Source organism: Saccopteryx leptura, chromosome 2 (genome assembly GCF_036850995.1).
Source record: "Saccopteryx leptura isolate mSacLep1 chromosome 2, mSacLep1_pri_phased_curated, whole genome shotgun sequence".
In the NCBI taxonomy this organism is placed as follows: Eukaryota; Metazoa; Chordata; class Mammalia; order Chiroptera; family Emballonuridae; genus Saccopteryx; species Saccopteryx leptura.
In genome coordinates, this window is record NC_089504.1 from 78,845,014 (window position 1) to 78,866,589 (window position 21,576).

At 40.1% G+C, this 21,576-nt stretch overlaps 1 protein-coding gene across 5 annotated transcripts in view; it reads left to right on the forward strand.

Annotated features, from left to right (window-relative positions):
* Positions 1-21,576, forward strand: part of ADAMTSL1 (ADAMTS like 1) — a 1,002,857-nt gene that overhangs the window by 562,241 nt on the left and 419,040 nt on the right. For all 5 annotated transcript variants that reach the window (XM_066368243.1, XM_066368245.1, XM_066368244.1 and 2 more), the window contains one exon: positions 19,709-19,836. In XM_066368243.1, coding sequence (XP_066224340.1) covers positions 19,709-19,836 — 128 coding nt within the window. The remainder of the gene's footprint in view (positions 1-19,708; positions 19,837-21,576) is intronic.

A 21,576-nucleotide genomic window follows, 5' to 3' on the forward strand; every position in this document is an offset into this window, starting at 1 on the left:
GGTCAAAACCTCATTGCCCAAGGCCCCCTTTCATCTTAGAAAGAGAGAGAGAGAGAGAGAGAGAGAGAGAGAGTGTGTGTGTGTGTGTGTGTGTGTGTGTGTATACAGCTTTATTATCTGTAAGCAATATAGGGGTTGGCAAAGTAGGTTTACAGTTGTGAGTATATAAAAGTTTATTCTTGTATTATTACTTATTATTTTCCATACAAACAACTACAAACCTACCTTTGCTTTCCCCAGATAGTGTGGTGTAGTAGGTCCCTATTTGGAGTATCAGAATCAGCTGAGCACTTGCTAAAATCATAAAGGCCCAGGCTCCTCCTACTTCAACAAGCTTGGGCCCGTGTGTACTTTATTAGCTCTCCAGGTGATGCTGATACACACCAGGTTGAGAACCTTCCTGGTGTGGTTGTTAAGAGTGGGAATTCTTGAGCCAGACTGCCTGGACTCAAATCCTGGCTCCACCAGTGTAAACTTTCTGTGTCTCAGGGTCCTTGTCTGCAAACTGGGGACCAATAATAGCATCTACCTCAAAGTATTATTGCGAAATTTAATAAAACAAGTCATGCAACATACTTAGCACAATAGCTCACACACATAGCAAGTGCCCAATAAACATCAGCAGTTATTATTACTCCACTTCCACAGCCCAGAAACTGTTATCTTTTCCCAGATTCAAGGCAGCTGATAGCTTTGCCTGGTCATTAAAGTCTCCCCTACAATCTCAGAAAAAGGGGCTAAGAAGAAAACCTGGGATTTCTTTTTAATTTGGGTGAGGGTTGGGCCTGGAGCCAACTGAAGTCAGGGATTCTAAAACAAATAAAGGCTGGTTCAAGAAAGCCATCCGGTGAATTCGCTCAGAACCGTTGTATAATTCAGGGTTCTAACATCAAAAACATCTTTGAAACTTGGAACTAAAAATGCCTGGGCAGCCACCAACCTCCCTCCCACAAGGTAGACTCAGACACTGGCAGTTTTCCTTGAGTTCCCAGGTAATTTGAGCATGTAGCCACAGTTGATAACAACTGATCTAATTGAATATTTAAACGGTTCTAAACACCTCTCACCTGTTAGGGATTTGCCTCATCTTTCAAGATAGACACCTTTGAAGATATAACCCTTCCCACCTCAAAAAAATCTATCATTATCTATCTATCTATCTATCTATCTATCTATCTATCTATCTATCTATCATCTATCTATCTATCATCTATCTATCTATCTATCATCTATCTATCTATCTATCTATCTATCTATCATCTATCTATCTATCATCTATCTATCTATCATCTATCTATCTATCTATCTATCTATCTATCTATCTATCATCTATCTATCTATCATCTATCTATCTATCTATCTATCTATCTATCTATCTATCTATCATCTATCTATCTCCAGGAGCCCTTTTTCCTTAAAATAGAAATACTACTATACTTATTTCAATTACTCATATATGTAGCTGAAATGTATGCCCTTTGTAATTTGTGTGTGTGTGTGTGTGTGTCTGTGTGTCTGTGTGTGTGAGAGAGATAGACAAGGAGGAAGGAGAGAGGGATTATAGTGCATAATATGCAGATGATTATCCTACTTGTTAGGTAGCATTTGCAAACAAACCTAGAAGTCTTCCAGTTAATAAAATGTTATGTATTCTGAGGTATAATCTACCAGCCCATTTAAATTTATAAACTTGATATTTAAAAATAGGAACCATGCCTGACCTGTGGTGGCGCAGTGGGATAAAGCGACGATCTGGAACACTGAGGTCGCCGGTTCGAGAGCCTGTGCTTGCCTGGTCAAGGCGCATATGGGAGTTGATGCTTCCTCCTCCTCCTCCTCCTCCTCCTCCTCCTCCTCCTCCTCCTCCTTCTTCTTCTTCTTCTTCTTCTTCTTCTTCTTCTTCTCTCTCTCTCTCTCTCTATCTCTCTCTTCTCTGAAAATTGAATAAATAAAGTCTTAAAAAAATGGAGAATTTAAAAAAATAAAGAAAGAAAGAAAAATAGGAACCGTGCATATTTTATACAAGATAGAAATTAGAACCTTTCTGAGCCTGGATTAAAGAAACAAAATAAAACAGTGTGAGGATGTCCAGTCTTCTGCATATACTCATCATCTAATCTTTTATTTTCTTTATTTTTCTTTTTCTGGGTGGAGATACTGTCATTAAATACTTGATCTTCTTTTCCCCTGCTTTCCTCAGACAGCCAAGTGTAATTCCTGTCCAGATGACTGACTTATCCATCCTTATCCCACTTACTTAATTATACATAAAGGATTCTAAACTCCTCTTATCTGTTGGGGAAGTGGTTGTAAAATGGATTTTTCTCATCCTTTTTATAGCAACCCTACATCCCCCAACCTTACTAGTCCCTTTTTTCTAAAATGCCCATAAACCTGATGTGCCTCCTAGGGATATTATGAGGATCAAATGAATATGTACAAGTGCTTTGAAAACTGTAAAATTCCAAGCATTTCATGCCCTGCTCCAAAGCCTTCATTGGCTCCAGCTGTCAGTCAACTCAAAGACCAGCCCCTGAGCTGGAACTCAAGGCCCTCTGCCCAGCCACCAGTTCGTTCTTACCTACAGCTGTTTTAATGCATGAGGGCTGTGCTGCCTGGGAGCTCAGCTGGTGGGGACTGGAAACAGAGGAGATGCCAGTTGTGTATGATGCTGAGAGAGTCCACCTTAGGGCACCAGGTGGAATGGAAAACAGGAAGCAGAAAGGCGATACATTGCAGAAGGAAAATACAGCATCTAGTACAGGTGTGTGTGTGTGTGTGTGTGTGTGTGTGTGTGTGTGTGTGTGTGTGTGTGTGTAATGCTGGTGACTGAGGCCAGGCAGGTCTACACTGGATTCAGGCAGATGGTAGAGAAACTGCGAAGCCACAAAGCTTTGGGTCACTCTGTTTAATAGAGTCTCAAAATGGCAGATGAGCACACAGGCCGGGGAGACCACTTCTCAGGCAAAGAAACAGCCAAAACAACCTCTTACAGTGGCGGGCAGGCAGTCCACCACCCACTGCCTTGAGAGTGAGCACCCATAACCTGTTATAGACTATCCACACGTGGTGCTGCCACATGCTTAGTACTAATCAAGCAAAATGCTTTCAGCCAGCAAGCCTAACGCAGATGTTTTCCCCACTGTGTGTGTGTGTGTGTGTGTGTGTGTGTGTGTGTGTGTGTAAGGTGGGAAGGAGAGAGGATGGAGGAAGGGAAATGTTTTCTAGAAATGTTTATGTGTTTATAACTGTTAAAGGAGAAACTGCTAAAGGATTTGGGGACCTAAATATTGAATGGTTTTGGACATGTTGAGTTGAGGTACTAAGAAGTCATTGAGGTCAGTGGAACTAGACCACTGGAGATTGGGGTAGAGGTGTTTTTGTATATCATCTATGAAGAAGAGTTCAAGAGAGGGGAGTGGTTGATAAGATCGCAGGACTGTAGAGAGGGGCAGGGGCCCGAGAACAGAACTTGGGGGATTCCAGCATTTACTTACTAGTCAGGATGAGTAAGGAAAGGCAGGGACAGAACAGGCCAGTAATCACTGCCAGGGAGCCAGGGAGCCAGGGCAGCAGATCCCACAGCAAGGTAATTGGATGTGGTGAGTTACAGGGCTCCAAAGAATTTCAGAGGAACCCTGGCACTTCAGTGGTCGGACAAGAGCCAGATTGCGAAGCACTGAAGAATTTGAGGGCATTAAGGTAGTGGGTGCAGTGGATGTGGATTAGCCTTTCAAGAAGTTAAGTGAAAGGGAAGGAGGCAGGAGACAGTTTAACTCTCGCCACTGACAAAGTGAAAAGTAAAGGCAGGAAAGCACAAAGCAGGAGCTGGGAGATGAAAGTGAGCTTGGTTTTAATAAAAAGAGGAGAAAGTGCCTTCTTCTGAACAGCTCAAAGAATGCTGGTAGCAGCCGTGTGTGAAATTGATTTCTGAGGCCCAGCACCAGAGACAGAGAGGCTAAGAGGCAAATGGGGTAGTAAACCATGATTTAGCACCTTCACTTTCCCTGCTTATTACAAAACAGCCTTTAAAAAAAAAAAGAAAAAGATGCCTGGGGTGCGCCTCAGTAATCTTGATATTGTCTGTGGCCAAGATGCATTTTAATATATTCCTGAGGCATTTCAGTGATTATAACATTGCTTTAAGCAGCCATTAACTTTTTTCACTGCTAAACATGGTTAATGTGATGCACAGAGATACTGTTTCTACAAGTAATTAATATTGAATGATTCTAAAAGAAAAAAGATTTTTTTTCTTGCTAAAAACAAAAAAAGTGTCGGACTCAAAATGCTTGCACATTGAAAGCAAAAATTAAGTTTATAACTTCTGAGAAAAATGGTATTTGTTTCTACTTTTATCAAGAATCAAGAGCAGAAGGGCTTACAATACAGAGATGCCTGGAAGATGTGTCTCTAGTCACCAATATTATTTCCCACCTCAATACATGTAGGTCTATACCCTTGTACAGTAATGATGAAAAATTATAATTGGCCATGAAAGATAAGTTTTTTTTTAGAAAACCAAAGTCTTTCTTGCAGTGTTTTAAAATGAGGAACTTAGACAACAATCTATGCTACATAGTATTAAAGAAAATTATAGGCTATTATATTTATAACATAAAAAATAATTTAACTAGAGAATGCTTATGTTCTTTTCTGTAATTACAACAAAGGCTATACTACCAAGGCAACTGGCCCTCAATTGTTATTGATAAAGAACATAATAGTTTGAAAATATACTCAGAAATCTGAATATTTTTTTAAATAACTACTATAAGTTTTACCAATAAAGAACCACAATAGCCCTAGCTGGCTGGCCCAGTGGTAGAGTGTTGGCCCAGCATGTGGATGTTCCAGGTTTGATTCCCGGTCCAGGAACACAGGAGAAGCACCCATCTGCTTCTCCACCCCTCCCCCTCTCACTTCTCTCTCTCTCTCTCTCTCTTTCTCTCTCTCTCTCTTCTCCTCCTCTCCTGCAGCCAAGGCTCGATTAGAGTGTGTTGACCCCAGGCGCTGAGGATGGCTCCATGGCCTCCACCTCAGGTGCTAAAATGGCTCCAGTTGTAACCAGGCAAGGGCCTCAGATGGACAGAGCATCCCCCCCTAGTCGGTTTGCCAGGTGGATCTTGGTTGGGGCGCATGTGGGAGTCTGTCTCTGCCTCCTCTCCTCTGACTAAAAAATAAAAGAAAAATAAAGAACCTCAATAACAGAGTTTCTGTTTTGATACGAAAGAAATTATGTTATGAAAATTATTGCTATACTTATGAATGGAAACAGGATAAGGAGACAAAAACATCCTTAAGGCTTGGATAGGAAATACATAAACCAATAGAAAAATTATAAACCATAATATAAAGTGGGCTTTTACATATCATGTGGTGAATTTTTGCCTACAAGTATTTACTGATTTTTAAAGATTTAAGTGCACGTTTATCAGTAAAAAGCACAGAGTGTAATTTAGCATTTTGTTTTTTTTATTCAGAACTCCCTAGGATTTGACAGTTTGGGGATGCTGGTAATTGCTGTGTTAGTACAGAAAAGGTGTCCCAATAGAGATTCTTTTTTTCAAGAATTACTTTTCAGTTAAACAGTTCTTAGAGCTGAAGTGATAGGGGTTCATCGCTACTTGAATTTCATTTAGCAATTGTACAGTCAACCCTTTTATATTTTAGCATTTTTATTTTTTTTTTAAACCATTTACAGCAACCTCATGAATTAGAGCAAGCGGACGATCATGTCTCATTTCACAGGTTAGAAATGATTTGTTAATATGCTTTAATGAAATAGGGTAATTTAGAATCATAGACATTCTTGGCTAGGAATGTCTTAGGAAAAAACATCAGGCAAAATTTCCTTCTTATAGAAGTGACTGAACTGAGGCATGGAGAACTAAGTGCCCTAAAAATCCCTGATGACCAAGTCCTGATCCACAGCTGTGTCCCTGTTTAGAAGGTTTTGCTCATAAATATTATCCATGTCCATTCTCTGAAACATTTTAAGAGTAAAAGTGCTCACAGAAGAACTGGTTAAACACTATCCACTCACTGAACATGACCTGTGCAGCAAGCCTGTGTTAGACAGTAGGGTGCAAAGCTGAACATCACATAGTCCCGATCTTCCAGGGCTCGTGGCAATAGTTTGCTTCTATTAATTTCTTTTAAACATCAGAGTGCTCTGATTTGATTATTTTAGATTTATTTTCACATGGAATCTAATGAAAATATATTCTCCGCAGTTCAAAACTCTTATTTAAAACCTGTATCAAAACTTGCTTCTATAGGGTCCTGGAAGGTTGGCTCAGTGATAGAGCATCAGCCTGGCATGTGGATGTCCAGTTCAATTCTTGGTCAGGGCACACAGGAGAAGTGCCCATCTGTTTCTCCAAACTCCCCCTCTCGCTTCTCTTTCTCTCTCTCTCTTTCCCTTCTGCGGCCATGGCTCCATTGGAGCGAGTTGACCCCAGGCACTGAGGATGGCTCCATGTCCTCCCCATCAGGTGCTAAGAAAAGTTTGGTTGCTGAGCAAAAGAGCAACTCCCCTAATGGCTAGAGCATCGCCCCCTAGTGGGCTTGTAGGGTAGATCCCCGTCAGGGTGCCTGTGGGAGTCTATCTCTCTGCCTCTCCTCCTCTCACTGAATAAAAAATAAAAAAACCTTCCTTTTATTGAGTCATTTTGTTCCTGGTTCTGTCCAACATTAATTTTTTTGTGACCTATGATTATATGTTCTGCACTTGTATTTGCTTTTATTGAAATATGACTTGATAAATATCTTCACTTTTTTTATTGGTAGCAGCCTATGCCTTTAAGTCAGGACTCCCTCACCCACTTCTCTCCATTCCCGCCTGATCGCAGCACACTCATCTCCACAAAGCATGCTTCCCAAGTGTTGCCGAGGAACTGACTATTGTTTACTGAGCGATGAGGACTCTGGCAGATAGACATCTAGGACTTGGTTTAGGCTGGATTAAGGCAAGAAGTAACAGGTTAATAATCATCTTTCAGCTTTAAACATTTGGGCAAATTCAAAGTTGGAGTAAAAAGACATGTGAATAAGCAGAAATCTGATCTTTTTATTTTATGGGTCTGATTAATTTTTTTTCTCCTCTGTTCCCTTGCTTATCTGAACCTGATACATACACACACACACACACACACACACACACACACACACACACTTCACCTTTTGGTCTTTAGAGAATCTGAATGTATATGAATTCTCAAGAGTCAGAGCTGACAGCCATTATGAATTAGACACTCAACTACAACTTGCCCTAGCCTGCCCTGTGTTAATTATTCATTCAATCAATACGTACTGAGACCAATTACATATCCGGTGTTCTACAAGGCACTGAGTACATCTTTGTCATGGCCCCTAAGAAACCCATAGTCCATTCCTGGGGACAGTTGTGTAAACAAGTAATGACAGTCCAGTGGCTGACAAATGCCATGTATATGAAGTCTCAGTCATATGATTCTATGGGGAGATAAGAGAATGTTTCATTAGATGACTTTGGAGCTGCATCTTTTTTTTAATTATTTTTATTTATTCATTTTAGAGGGGAGAGAGGGAGAGAGAGAGAGGGAGGGAGAGAGATAGAGAGAGAGAGAGAGAGAGAAGGGGGAGGAGCAGGAAGCTTCAACTCCTATATGTGCCTTACTGGGCAAGTCCAGGGTTTTGAACCGGCAACCTCAGCATTCCAGGTCGACGCTTTATCCACTGCGCCACCACAAGTCAGGCCATGGAGCTGCATCTTAAAGCAGGGAGCAGTCAAAGAAAGTAAAAAATGGGAGGAAAGTGGGGAGGTGGGAAATCTAGGCAATAGGATCATGAACAGAATATCAAGGTTCCCGTGGAGGCTGTTTTACTGAGCAGTGCCCAGTACTGCAGTGTAGAGGACATGAGTGATTAGGAGCAACAGAAATGAGTCTAGAACATTGATTTCAACACAAGTTAGAAAGGGTGTTTATGCTACAATAATAATTTGGACTTTATCTTAAACCCAGTGGTTCTTAACCTTTTTTGGAGAATCTGACAAAAGCTATTAATGCCCTTTCCAGAAATATGATAATAATACATATACACCCAAGTGTTGCATACAGTTTTTGAGCCCTCATAGCCCATCTGGAATCCATTACTAGACGCTACCAGCGATAGAGTGTGGAACCATAGAGATTCTGTTAGAAAGTGAACAGTTTAGCTCTGTATTCTAGAAAGATAAGTGGCAACCCTGTGGAGAACAGACTGGTAAGAGGAAAGGCTGGAAGTAAAAAAAAGAAAAAAAATCAAATGGAAAGCCTATTGCAAAATGCCAGGCATGAAATCCTAGAACCAAAATTAAGGCAGTGAAAGTAAGGCTGGAGACGGTGGGAATGGAAGGGAGAAGCATTTCAATGTGGAAATGATAAGACTCTGTGTCTGATTAAAGGTAGAGGATGTTGATCAGTCACATATTTTGTTGATGTTTATCTTCCCCATTAAATCCTCTAAACAGTGTTGCTGCACCAGGGTGGACTCAAGAGAGTAAGCAGAAGCAGAAACATAAGCATTGAGATATTAGACCTTAATATTCATGAGAAAGTGGCCTGGCCAGTTAGCTCAGTCGATTAGAGCTTCATCCCAAAAGGATAAGGTTGTAGGTTTGATCCCTGATCAGGGGATACACAAGAAGCAACCCATGAATATACAACTAAGTGGAATAACAAATAAATGTTTCCCTTCCCCGCCCCTCTCTCCCTCTTCCTTTCTCTGTCTCTAAAAAAAAAAAAAAAAAAAAAAAGAATCAATCATAGTAAATAAATAAGTAAAATCCCTGGCCAGATAGCTCTGTTGGTTGGAGCATTGCCCCGAAACACGTGTATTATATATATGAGAAAGCAACAAACAGGTCCTGGGAGGCAGAGTGCTATGGTGTAGTGAGCTCTGGAGCTGAGAGACAGTTACTAGTAGACTATGAACTAAAAGAAAGAGCTGTTCAAAGTCGTTAACCTGGATGGGAGACAATCATTTCAAAGTAGCAAGTCAATTTTCTGGTTGCCATCGGTGTCTTACAAGGTTTCCTGCCCTAGGGCATTTAGTGGAATGTAGTCTCTGAAGAAGTCGGTTGATTATCATTGTGAGTCTATAGTAAACAAGTATCATGCTGCTGGGTTACTGGGATTCTTGGTTGGTTTGATTTACATTGATGATGGAAAAGTAGTAGGACCATAAGTAGACCCTCGAAATGATTTTCTGCCAAACTGCAAAACTTGTAAAACAGTTTCAGTTGTCAAACTGCTGCTGCCTACAGCTGCAGCTACATGTTAAAACTAGAGGAAAATGTTATCTATTGAGATACAAAGATATGGTTATTCAGAGACCTATCGCTTTTTGACAAAATATATCTCCTAGGGTGGAAGAGAGGGGTGGTGATACATATTAGAACTGGAGGAAAGTAGTACCAGAACTTGCAACTACTTGGAAATTTTAAATAACTAGATATGTCTCTCTCTCCCCTGCCTTTTCTCCCTCCTTTTTTTTTTTTTTTTTAGCCTCCTCTACCCACTACACCCCCATGCTTATTTCATGCCCTGTGTATATCTTTTTAGAAACAAATGACAAACTTTAAAGCATTTCAGCATCTATTCTATACAATTTGGGGCAAATGTAGGTTTACCGTTATCCATATGGAAGATAATATAATAATTAATAATAATACAAGAATAAACTGTTTTACATACTCACAACTGTGCCCCACCCTGCATTTGTCCAAATTTCTTCATTTCCTTCTAGATGTTGTGCATAGGAATTATTGCAATGGTAATTGTAGGGAGTTCAAAAATAGAAAGCTTCATCCCATCCTCACAGAGTTTGCAGTGTCATTGGGAAGATCATTGTTAAGTACAATGATAATCCAGAAAAGTTACAAAGTCTTGTTCTGAATTTCATTTATTCACTAAATCTTGCTAATTGATGATGCATGGGTATAGCATCAAATAGTTGCAGATTAAGCAGAATATAGATAGTAGAAGCCAAATTGGGAATAAGTAATTTTTCAATCATTGATGCAATTCTCCTATTGTACAATTTTTCTTTGTAAAAAATGGAATCATTGTTTTCAGCCTTCTAATTGAGAAGCCCCTAGTTTTACAAATGTGACTTATTGCTATAAAGCAAATTAATATAGTGGGAATGGAAAACCAGGCTGACAAACTATTTCTAGTATAAAATCTCTAAATCTTCCATGATAGATAGATAGATAGATAGATAGATAGATAATAGTCTATATAAGCTATACCCCCACACAAGTATGTATATGTATACACATTAGTATATATATATTATATACACACACATATGTATATATGTATACATATTTTCATCCAAACTTAGTTTGAACTCTCAATCAGAAAAAAAATGCATAGTGGTATTTATATTAATATTCTGTTAGTTTACAACAAAGTAGAGCCTATCTATTTGCTATGTTTATGCTTTTAAAGTAATAGAAACTGACAGTGATAGAATATTTTACTATGCCTTTCCTTGAGATAAGTGGACTCAAAATATTCCATGACCAGTTGCAAATTTCCTGAATACTAATCATTGCCCATATTAGCAATTATTGATTTTAATTCGACTGGCTGTGAAATTATGTTCTGGTGGAGCTCTCTAAAATGCCCTGAAGTTTCTCAGCAGTTTCCTAGATGAGCTGTAATCCAGCCTTGTCCTTGGATAGAATACAAAAATATCAAGTTATCATAATTCTGAAAGGAAAATCTTACTGAAGAATTTGAATTGAGCCGAGTCCGGTTTTTGTTTCCTAAAAAGTTATGAAGCTGTCTTAATTACATCTCCAAGTTGTTATTTCTAGATTGGGGAAGAATTCTGGAGACAAAATATATATTTTTTTAAAGCAGCAACATTAGTTGCTGTTCTATTTTAAAAATCAGGTACTGATTAATACTGTTTAAAATGCAAAGGAAGGTAAAAAAAAAGTTTTGTTTTGTTTTGTTTTTTTTTGTATTTTTTCTTAAGTTGGAAATGGAGAGGCAGTCAGACAGACTCCCGCATGTGCCGGACCGGGATCCACCCGGCACGCCCACCAGGGGGCGATGCTCTGCCACAATCAGAGCCATTCTAGCGCCTTAGGCAGAGGCCATGGAGCCATCCTCAGTCCCCCGGCCAACTTTGCTCCGATGGAGCCTCTGCTGCGGGAGGGGAAGAGAGAGACAGAGAGGAAGGAGAGAGGGAGGGATGAAGAAGCAGATGGGCGCTTCTCCTGTGTGCCCTGGCCGGGAATCGAACCCGGGACTCCCGCATGCCAGGCCGACGCTCTACCACTGAGCCAACCGGTCAGGGCGGGAGGTCAAAATTTGAAGCTAAGCAGCACAAAAGATGGTCAGATATGGTATAAAACCTGGCTCTGCCAGGTACTAGCTGTGTGACAGGTGGTGCGCATGTGTATTGGTGACATGAGTAGAGAGATAAAATAATTAACACTAATATGCCAGAAACTACACCAGGTACTTTACATATGTTCTCTCAGTTAATCTTCATAGTCACCCTAGTAAGAGAAGTATCAATGTTCCCATTTTACAGATGAAGAAACTGGCTCAAACGCATCTGACAATGTGCCCAAGTTTTAGTACAGGACTAGTAAAGTCGGCCTGACTCCCAGGTCTGCGTTTTCTCCTGCACCACGATGCAGGTTGTTCAATTTCTGTGAGCCTCAATTCTCTTCTTTGTAAAATAGGGGAAATTTTTTTTCTAGCTTGACATGGCTCATTGTGATTGTTAAATATGCTAATTTGTGTAAATTCTGGAACACTTTGTGGCACATCAGCCCTTAGTAAATCCCAGCATTTTCCCTCAACACCAACCCTCCAGGCGGAGGGGCACATTAAGTGTCCTACAAGCATATGAGAGGAGCGTGCGCACGCATGCGCACAGAATAAGGGAAAGGGGGACAGGTACGCAGAAGGCCTTCTGTGCCCCGATAGCTTTTACACCGTGTTACAGGATTGACTTTTCTCTTCAGTAGCAGGGGACAGGCTTCAGGCAGTGGCCTCTGAAAGACCATGCTCTGTGTCACTGGCAGTTCATCATATCCCTCAGCAGTGCAGCTGTGATAAGAACCAGATGATCCGAATTTCCTCAGCAAAGCCAGCAACAAATATCTGGGAAGGCTCATGCCTCAGTATCCACATACTCAGCTCTTTAAGAAAGTACATCAAAAAACTAATGGACTTTTACAAGAGCCCAGTTACTGCTTAACGTCTGTAAGCTCTCAGGAGCAAGGAATCACAACCCCTACCACGCACGTACAGTTGGCGGCAGAACCTGACATTCCAAGTTGTTCAAGGAGCCAAGGATTAGATAAGATTTGTAGAGACCTGATGTGTGTAGGGGAGCTAAAAATGGAATCTGAAAATTCACTTCCAAAGCTTGGTCCATGGACAGGATGTTTCTGTGTATAGATTTCTCCACTTTGCGTGGCACGCCACAGGAAGCCTGGTTCCCTCACCACCAGAGGACTTATCCCTCCTTTTAATTTGGAGTTGTGTGACATCCATTTTACACAGTCACACACAGCTCCAGATGGCTTAAGCTACATGCTATCTGTCTGGGAGGAAAGAAAAACCAGAGATTCAGGTGGCTTCATGCTGATCTTGAAACAGTAAGAATCGTTCTTTGCCTTGTCCCATAACCCATTTTGCTACTTTTGAGGATCTGTTGATGTCTGCAAAACACTTTGCTTATAACCTCATCTGTTGTATGATTTCAGTTTTACAAACCCTATCATCCATTTCCTCAGCACTTACTTTTCTTTTCATTTAGTTCAATGTAGCTTGACCTCTTGTTACAACATTTGGAAAAAAAATATTTTCCAAGTACTCTGTGTATGTGTGTATGTGCGTATCTGAGCAAATATTACCAGAGAGTCTTTTTATTGCTAATTTGTGCTTCATCTTATAACATCTTTCATAAGTCCTTGATAACCTGTCCAGGTTCCAGTGAATGTGGTTTCTGGATAAAGCGGTCAAGGGAGGTCATTCTAAGGTTAAGTGTCTGCGAGGCAGTGAGATGCAGAGAAACTGTTGTTTCATGTGATCACTCAAAGTGTTTAACTACTTGTAGCTGTCAGGCATAAAGCTGATCACCTGAGACTTGATTGCTGCATTTGGCTCTGAAATCAACCACAAAACTATCAGATGAAAACCACATTTAGATAAGCCAGTGATGGTGAGAAAATCATAACCATCATGAGGTTGATGGGTTTAAAGAAGCTTTTTTAATCTTCTTCTAATATTCCTGGGAAGTATTTAATGAAACATGGCCACAACCTATAGAAATACCTCGAAGATATTGCAGGATCAGTTCCAGACCATCACAATAAAGAGGGTATGTCAGTAAAGAGAGTTGTAATATTTTTGCTAGTAGAGGGTTTTGTTTTCAATTTGCAAAAAATTCATCTATGAAGTGAAATATAGCAAAGCACAATAAAGCAAGGCATGCCTGTATATTGCATGCAATTGGCATTGACTGAGGTGTAGAGCCACTTAACTGACCAGGAGTAATGGGTGAATGGAACTGGAGAGTTGATTGATGAGTTTTATTTTAACAAGTAGTTGTTTTAGAAGTTATCAGCCATGCTATATTCAAAGATTATTATGTGGCACCAAAGTACTAGAAATAGCTAGACTTTTTCTAAAATGAATAACTCAAGGGAAGAATTCAATTTGATTTTAATAGGATCATATATCCAAGACTCCGGCCTTTATTCTTTTAGTGTTTGCTGGATTTATGAAATACTGGCTCAGTGAGGTGCCAGTTGTATTCTAACTCATCTGGTGGCTATGACGGAAACTAAGTGCTGCATTAAGAATGGGATGGATGATGGACTTTTCCCTCAAGTTCAATATCAGATGCCATTTTGACCTTTTCTAATAAATCTCCTACTGGTGAAGCATTGGCTTACATACAGAATTTTATGGTTGCTTTTAGTTCTCGGCCAATAAGTAGGTCAAAACCATCACCTCCTCTGACGCTGTTGTCTAAATTTCCCGCAGTAGGGTCAGGGATAATCTCTTGATCACGGTGTTTTGATAGCATCCATGACTTTGTGTCCGAGATGTTGAGATTATAATATTACATTTATGTGATGGAAATTGAATAGAGAAACATTGCCAGGATGTTTTAGAAAACCTCAGATGTTTTAAAACTTTTGGGTTTCAAAAGGAATCATCATTGCTTTTAGATGATTCATTATCTATTTCTTATTTTCTTCTGCTTCAGTTTCTCTTACTACATGCAATTCAAAGTTTCACTTTTGCCCTGGCCGGTTGGCTCAGCGGTAGAGCGTCGGCCTGGCATGCGGGGGACCCGGGTTCGATTCCCGGCCAGGGCACATGGGAGAAGCGCCCATTTGCTTCTCCACCACCCCCCCTCCTTCCTCTCTGTCTCTCTCTTCCCCTCCCGCAGCCCAGGCTCCATTGGAGCAAAGATGGCCCGGGCGCTGGGGATGGCTCCTTGGCCTCTGCCCCAGGCGCTAGAGTGGCTCTGGTCGCCGCAGAGCGACGCCCCGGAGGGGCAGAGCATCGCCCCCTGGTGGGCAGAGCTTCGCCCCTGGTGGGCGTGCCGGGTGGATCCCGGTCGGGCACATGCGGGAGTCTGTCTGACTGTCTCTCCCCGTTTCCAGCTTCAGAAAAAAAAAATACAAAAACAAAACAAAAAAAAAACACAAAGTTTCACTTTAAAAAATAATACTGTGGAATAAAGAGGACTGCACATTCAAAGAAAAAAAAAAAGTAATACAGAAATAAGCATGCGTTTCACATGGACCAGGCACAAACATTATTTATATTGAAGGCCTTCTAAAAACTATAATAAGCAAATGTCATGGTTAATGAGAAGGAAAATCACTTTCCCTTCTCTAACAGTAAACATGGATTCAGTTGAAATGAATTGTTAGTTCCAGTTTGAGAAATGGATCCATGACTCACTTCTGGGTTAGCGTGCAATCTCTTTCAGGGGAATGTGGCCCTTGATATATCTACTTGTGCAGAAACTTGTAACTTGTCATGAGGTAAGATGTTTAGGCAGTGAGCTCTCCCCTTAAGACCCATTTTAATGCCTCTTTAAACAACGCCCATAAAAAAATATCAAGCAACTTCAGCACAGAGTTTAAAACAATTTGCTTGGCCCTGGCCGGTTGGCTCAGTGGTAGAGCGTCGCCCTGGCGTGCAGAAGTCCCGGGTTCGATTCCCAGCCAGGGCACACAGGAGAAGCGCCCATCTGCTTCTCCACCCCTCCCCCTCTCCTTCCTCTCTGTCTCTCTCTTCCCCTCCCGCAGCCCAGGCTCCATTGGAGCAAAGATGGCCCGGGCACTGGGGATGGCTCCTTGGCCTCTGCCCCAGGCGCTAGAGTGGCTCTGGTGGCAACAGAGCAACCCCCCAGAGGGGCAGAGCATCGCCCCCTGGTGGGCAGAGCGTCGCCCCCTGGTGGGCGTGCCGGGTGGATCCTGGTCGGGCTCACAAGGGAGTCTGTCTGACTGTCTCTCCCGGTTTCCAGCTTCAGAAAAATACAAAAAAAAAAAAAAAAACCCAAAAAATCAAAAAAAACAATTTGCTTATCTATAAAAACACATTCTCAATTATACATTATTTCCTAAATATCCAGAGTAGCCAGAGAGAAAGCTCTCCAGGATGTGACATTCTGCTGTTCTTATCTCACATGGAAATGGAGTTCACATGTGAATGCCTTGTGTGAATTTTTTTTTTTTTTTGCAGTTGTAGTACTTGGATAGTATCACTCATCTTGTTCATTTTAATTACTTCATGAACCCTAGCATTTGTGATGTTGGTATTCATCTCAGTCATATTTAATTTTAATAAAATAAAGGAAATTGGGTTGCATACTGTATATTTGTCACACAAATGGTTGCATCAGGCAAGTACCCTTGCAACAGAACTGTCTTTCAGGCACACAGAGCAAACAAAAAGGGAGTTGAGGATGCAATATAAACTTTTTTAATAAATGGGCTTATGGAGAAGAGACTTGGTACACTGAAATGGCAAAGAGGTTTTTTTGTTTTGTATTGTCTATTTAATTAAGCTCTGGAAACAGGGTATCCCACATTGCCATGATTAGAGATTGATTCTATTAATCCTTAAAACTCCAGAAATACTTCCTTTAAAAAGTCCAGGCTTTGCACCACATAGATACAGACAACAGGACAGCAAATCCCAAAGGGAAGAGGGGACGAGGGCTATGGGAGACAAAGGGGTGGGGGTGAGGGAGTTATATGGAGTGGGACACTTGAATTCATGTTAACACAATAAAGTAAAATTAATAAAAAAATTAATAAAATAAAAAGCCCAGGCTTTGCAATATTCAATGTGTTTCTAGTACCCTTCTATGCCACCTCAAACTACTGGCAGGTCATAGTATCAGGCCAAGCAATGTGGCGGGTTGCTGTGGGGGGGTTCTGCTGTGGGAAAGTCAGGGTTTACTGGGAAATAATACCATATGAGTGCAGTGTCTCAACTGAACTCAGCAGGAAAAAAAAAGAGAGAAAGCACTTGTACCTTCCCAGGATACCTCCTAGAACCTTTCAGAGCCCATATAAATGATGTTAATTAGTAACATTAAATAATAATGTTAATAATAATAGTGTCAAATGCTTATACAGTGTTTATGTTTTAGTACTTATATATGTATGTATTTTTTATTGTGCTATATGTATAACATGGAATTTACCATTTTCATCATCTGTGTAGAGTTCAGTGGCATTAAGTACATGCACATTATTGTGCAACCATCAAGACCTTCTATCCCCCGAATGATTTTCGTCTTCTCAGAATGAAACTCTGTATTCATCCCCTTTCCTCCCTTTTTCCAGCCCCGAGCAATCTCCATTCTAATATCTGTCTCTATGAATTTGGCTGCTCTAGGTACCTCATCTAAGTGAAATCGTACAATATTTAACCTTGTGTGTTGGGTTTATTTCACTTAGTTTAATGACCTCAAAACTTCAGTCATGTTGTAGCACGTGTCAGAATTTCCTTTTTAAGGCTGAATAATATTCGATTATATGTCTATATCACAATTTGTTTATTCATTCATTCACCCATGGACATTTATTTGGATTATTTTTGTGCTTTTTTATATATTAACTATTTTGATTGTCATAATGTCTCAATGATGTGGGTATCTTTATTACTCCCATTTTATGATTGAAAAACAGAAAAAAGCTGGGCCCTTGCTAGGTAGCTTAGTGAGTAGAGCATCATCACAGTGCGCTGAGGTCACAGGTTAGATCCCAAGTCAGGGCACATATGAGAAGCAACTAATGAGAGCACAACTAAATGGAGCAACAAGTGGATGTTTCTCTTTCTGTCTTTCCCTCCCCCTCTTCCTCTCTCTCTCTCTCTCAAATCAATGGAAAAAGCTTTTAATTAAAAAAAAGCAAAACTGAATCATAAAGAGATCTCAGCAAGGGTGCCCTGGAGTCAGTATTCCACCCCAGGCTGGGTAGGCCCACGCTCCTTGCTCTCAACCACTATGTATCCCACTGCCCTTTCAAACACTTAAGAATCTAAATCACACACCAATTAGCCAATCCTTGATACTGCACTCTGATGCCAGGTTTCTGACTTGGTCTGTACCAGTTTTAAAACTTCCAAGAAGTCATCAGTTGGACAACTGAGCCCCTTAGCAGCCAATTTATAAAGAATCTATTACTGCAAAAGAAATGGTTTTCTGAGGATGAGAGAATATTCTTTTCTTTTCTAGAGGCCCCTCCTTTTTGATGATGCAACCCTAAATTGACCAGATATGGCATAAGAAAGTAATTGAAAAATGCTAAGAAGAGCTACCATATGCTGGTCACCTGACTTCCATCATCTCAAGTTTTCACATGCTCTGTGAGAGGTTCCCCTCTGTCGCTGCCTGTCCCATGCTTTCCCAGTGTTCCACACTGCCTATACCCTCTCTTCAGGGAGAAAATGAACATGAAATTGTCATAGTGCCTAATGTGCACAATTTCTTAATGGTTTGTTTGTTCCAAATATGAATAGTTTTCAAATTTTAATATTTGTCCTATGTATGTCTTTGATATGAGACAATATCACCTGTAATGTTTAAGTTTCACATTTGGTTTATTCAGTAAAATAATTGGACCGCAATTTACATTAGCTGTTTGTAAAACTGTTGCTGTGGATTAAAATGTGTCCCCTCCTTCCACCCCATTCATATATTGAAGTCCTAACTCTCAATATGATAATAATTTGGACATGGAACCTTTGGGAGTTAATTAGGGTTAAAATAGATCCTGGGGGTTGTTCCCTCATGATGGCATTTGTGCTTTTATTAGAAGAAACACCAATGAGTTTGCTCCCTCACTCTCCATGTTAGCACAAGTGGAGATCATGTGACACACAGTGAGAAGGCAGGTATCTGCAACCCTGGGGAGAGCTCTCACCAGGAGCTAACCATACTGCACCCTTACCTCACACATTTAGCCTCCAGAACTATGAGAAAAGTAATTTCTGTTGCTTTTTAAGCTACCTCATCTGGTATTTTGTTATTGCAACCTAGCAGACTAATATAACTGTATATATATATACTTGTATATAACATTCTCAATTTGTAATAACATAGTAATTACAGATAATATTTATTATTGCTTTACTCTAGAAGTAGCCTTATGCAAAGTTCATTTAGCTAATCCTCCTATATGTATATGTTAGTGTGTGTGTGCATGTGCACATGTGCACATGTATGGATGTAGCATGATGATAACATATCTCCATTTTATAGTAAGAGAAATTGGAGTGTAAGGAGGTTTTAAGGTAATTGTTCAAGGACAAACAGTAAAAAACAGAATCTATATCCAAACCAGACAGTTCCAAACTCTAGAGCCTATTCTATTAATCATCGCACAAATTTTGTCTTTGACTCTTCTGTGTAAGAAATGTGAAGTGCAACATTAGGCCTGCACATAACCACTTCCTTATAGTAGATGCAGTCTCACTAGGAATCCTGTCACTAACAAGCTGTCGATCTGTCTCAAGTCACTTTCTATTAGAGTTACTTCATGCAGTGATTCTAATTAACAAATATTTGTCCTATGTATGTCTTTGATATGAGACAATATCACCTGTAATGTTTAAGTTTCACATTTGGTTTATTCAGTAAAATAATTGGACCGCAATTTACATTAGCTGTTTGTAAAGCTGTTGCTGTGGATTAAAATGTGTCCCCTCCTTCCACCCCATTCATATATTGAAGTGAAAACTAGGAATGACATTGGTATATTAAAAAATTGTCAGTTGCACAAAATGTTCTGGAAAGCAGTGCTGGTAGATGCATGTCAAGTTTCTCAGAGCAGAAACATCTCTGAGAGCAGCTTCTCTATTCCCAAAGATGAAGACAAGATTCATGAACTCGGGGAAAAATTGTGACTTTTTTGTAATTTACCTTCTACTAACCCAGGTTCTTGTTTTCAGCCTCCTTTTTCATTTGCTCTGTTAGTGCAATCCCTTTTCCCCTTCAGCTGTGGGCCAGGATCCTTAAGCCTAAGTATTCTTCTCCTTAAATGTATATACATTATTAAATTAGAAAGACTCTGATACATGCTTTCATTCCCAGAAAAGCCCACCAAAAGTTTAGGAAATGTGGTTTCAGGTTCTTTGGAGAAGGATACTAACCACCCTCTTGTTTTTCACAGAGCTCCAGGACAACCCGCTCTGAGGAGGACAGGGACAGCCCGTGGGACGCATGGGGCTCCTGGAGCGAGTGCTCACGCACCTGTGGTGGAGGGGCCTCCTACTCACTAAGACGTTGTCTCGGCAGCAAGTAAGTCCTGTACCTCCTGGGGGCTTCTGTAAGGCCCAGAGATAGCAGGTTGGAGACCTGCTCTTGCGGTTGGGGTTATGCAGAGCATTTGCTGAATACAAATCCAGATGAAGGAATGAGAGGAAGGTACAAATAACTAAACATGTGCATCTCCAGATAGGCATTTAAATACTGTTATATAATGAGCAACATAGAATTTATCTCACCAAGCAAACTTTGATATGTGTTTTCATGTTAGAACTAGGAGAGTTTATTAATAGAAATGGATCTAGTACCTTCAGCTCCATAATATATTATAGTTTTTTCACTGTCTTAACAATCATGGTGACAATAATAACAACAATAGGAACCTTAATAGCATACTACACTTATGTTGGTTCCAATGTTATCAAGTCCTTTGCAAATGAATGGTATATTGTTTTCATTTTTTAGCTGTTGTCAGGACTGAAGTTTCTAAATTCACTTAGTTGAATGAGGAGTGGATTTTGACTCTCAGAGGATTTGAAAGGACAAACATGAAATGGGAGTTGGGCGGGAACAGTGGGAGCAAGGATGAAGGTGGCAGGGAGAGTGGCCAGGGGCTTCTCAACTGTAAGGGAAAGACCTGAGGTGTTAGAATGGGAAGTTTTTACTCACAATAATAATTCATAACTATTTCTTGAGCTGTATGGTCTAGGTCTAGATTTTTCTCCAAACTATAAAATATAAAGTATCTGGTAATATTTTTTAGTGAGAGATTTTTATTTGACAGTGAAAAGTGTAATATGTGGTAAGTAGGAGGTTTTATCAAAGTTATTACCTCTTATAAAACGAAACAAAAGAAGAAAAAAGTATAAACCTGATTCTTCTAGACTTTTCATAAACAGCAGAAGGTAGTGAGACGTAAGTTCCAGAAAATGTCAACTTATTCTAATAAGAGTGAGAATTTTTTGAAATCAAGGTCTGAGTCTTATTCCTTCTGTACCTCACAGGCCTGCACAGGGCCTGGCAGATATTAGGAGCTCAAATGATGTTTCTTCACTGACTCCATTGATAACTATGGACCATTTTGGTTCTGAATAAAGGTCCCTGTGGAAATGGCATACCTTGCGGAAAATGGCCAAAGAGCATATTTTGCAAGAAACCAGAGCAATTGTGGTATTTAGCGAACTGATGTTTAGGTCTTCACTCAAGATGGGTCTGTTGAATTGTATCCAAGTTTGTTTATCTTCTTTAGAAGCCAGCTTCATACCAAACCAGATCCCTGAGCTGATAAAAAAGAATAGACCTCTTGTTTTATGTTTCACCTGTTCTCTTAATCTTGAACATCACAAACTTCTACATCTGCACTACATGATGCTACGTGGTGATAGCACTCTGAGGCTTAACTGATAATAAACATACATCAGAAAAGCCAAAATGTACAAATTTGGAATGTTCCTATTATGTAGTTTCTCAAATTAGCATGCCTGAGTGTTCTTTAGGGATGAGCCAAAACATGTGTCTCACAAAGCTAGTAAGAAAGGCATGGGAACTTTCATGCTGGCTCAGGGATGTGAATGTTCCATTGTGAGAATCTTTTCTTGAGTGAGAGACTTGAGAAGCCACTTAAGGAATAAATTAATAGCACAAGCAAAATTCTTTCTTTCAGCATTTTACCAAATATTGGTGTTATGTGAAATTTAAAAACACCATCTTTGTCACATGGTAAATTAAGACTCCAGTTGTTAAGATTTCTTTACAATACTATAGAAGATATCA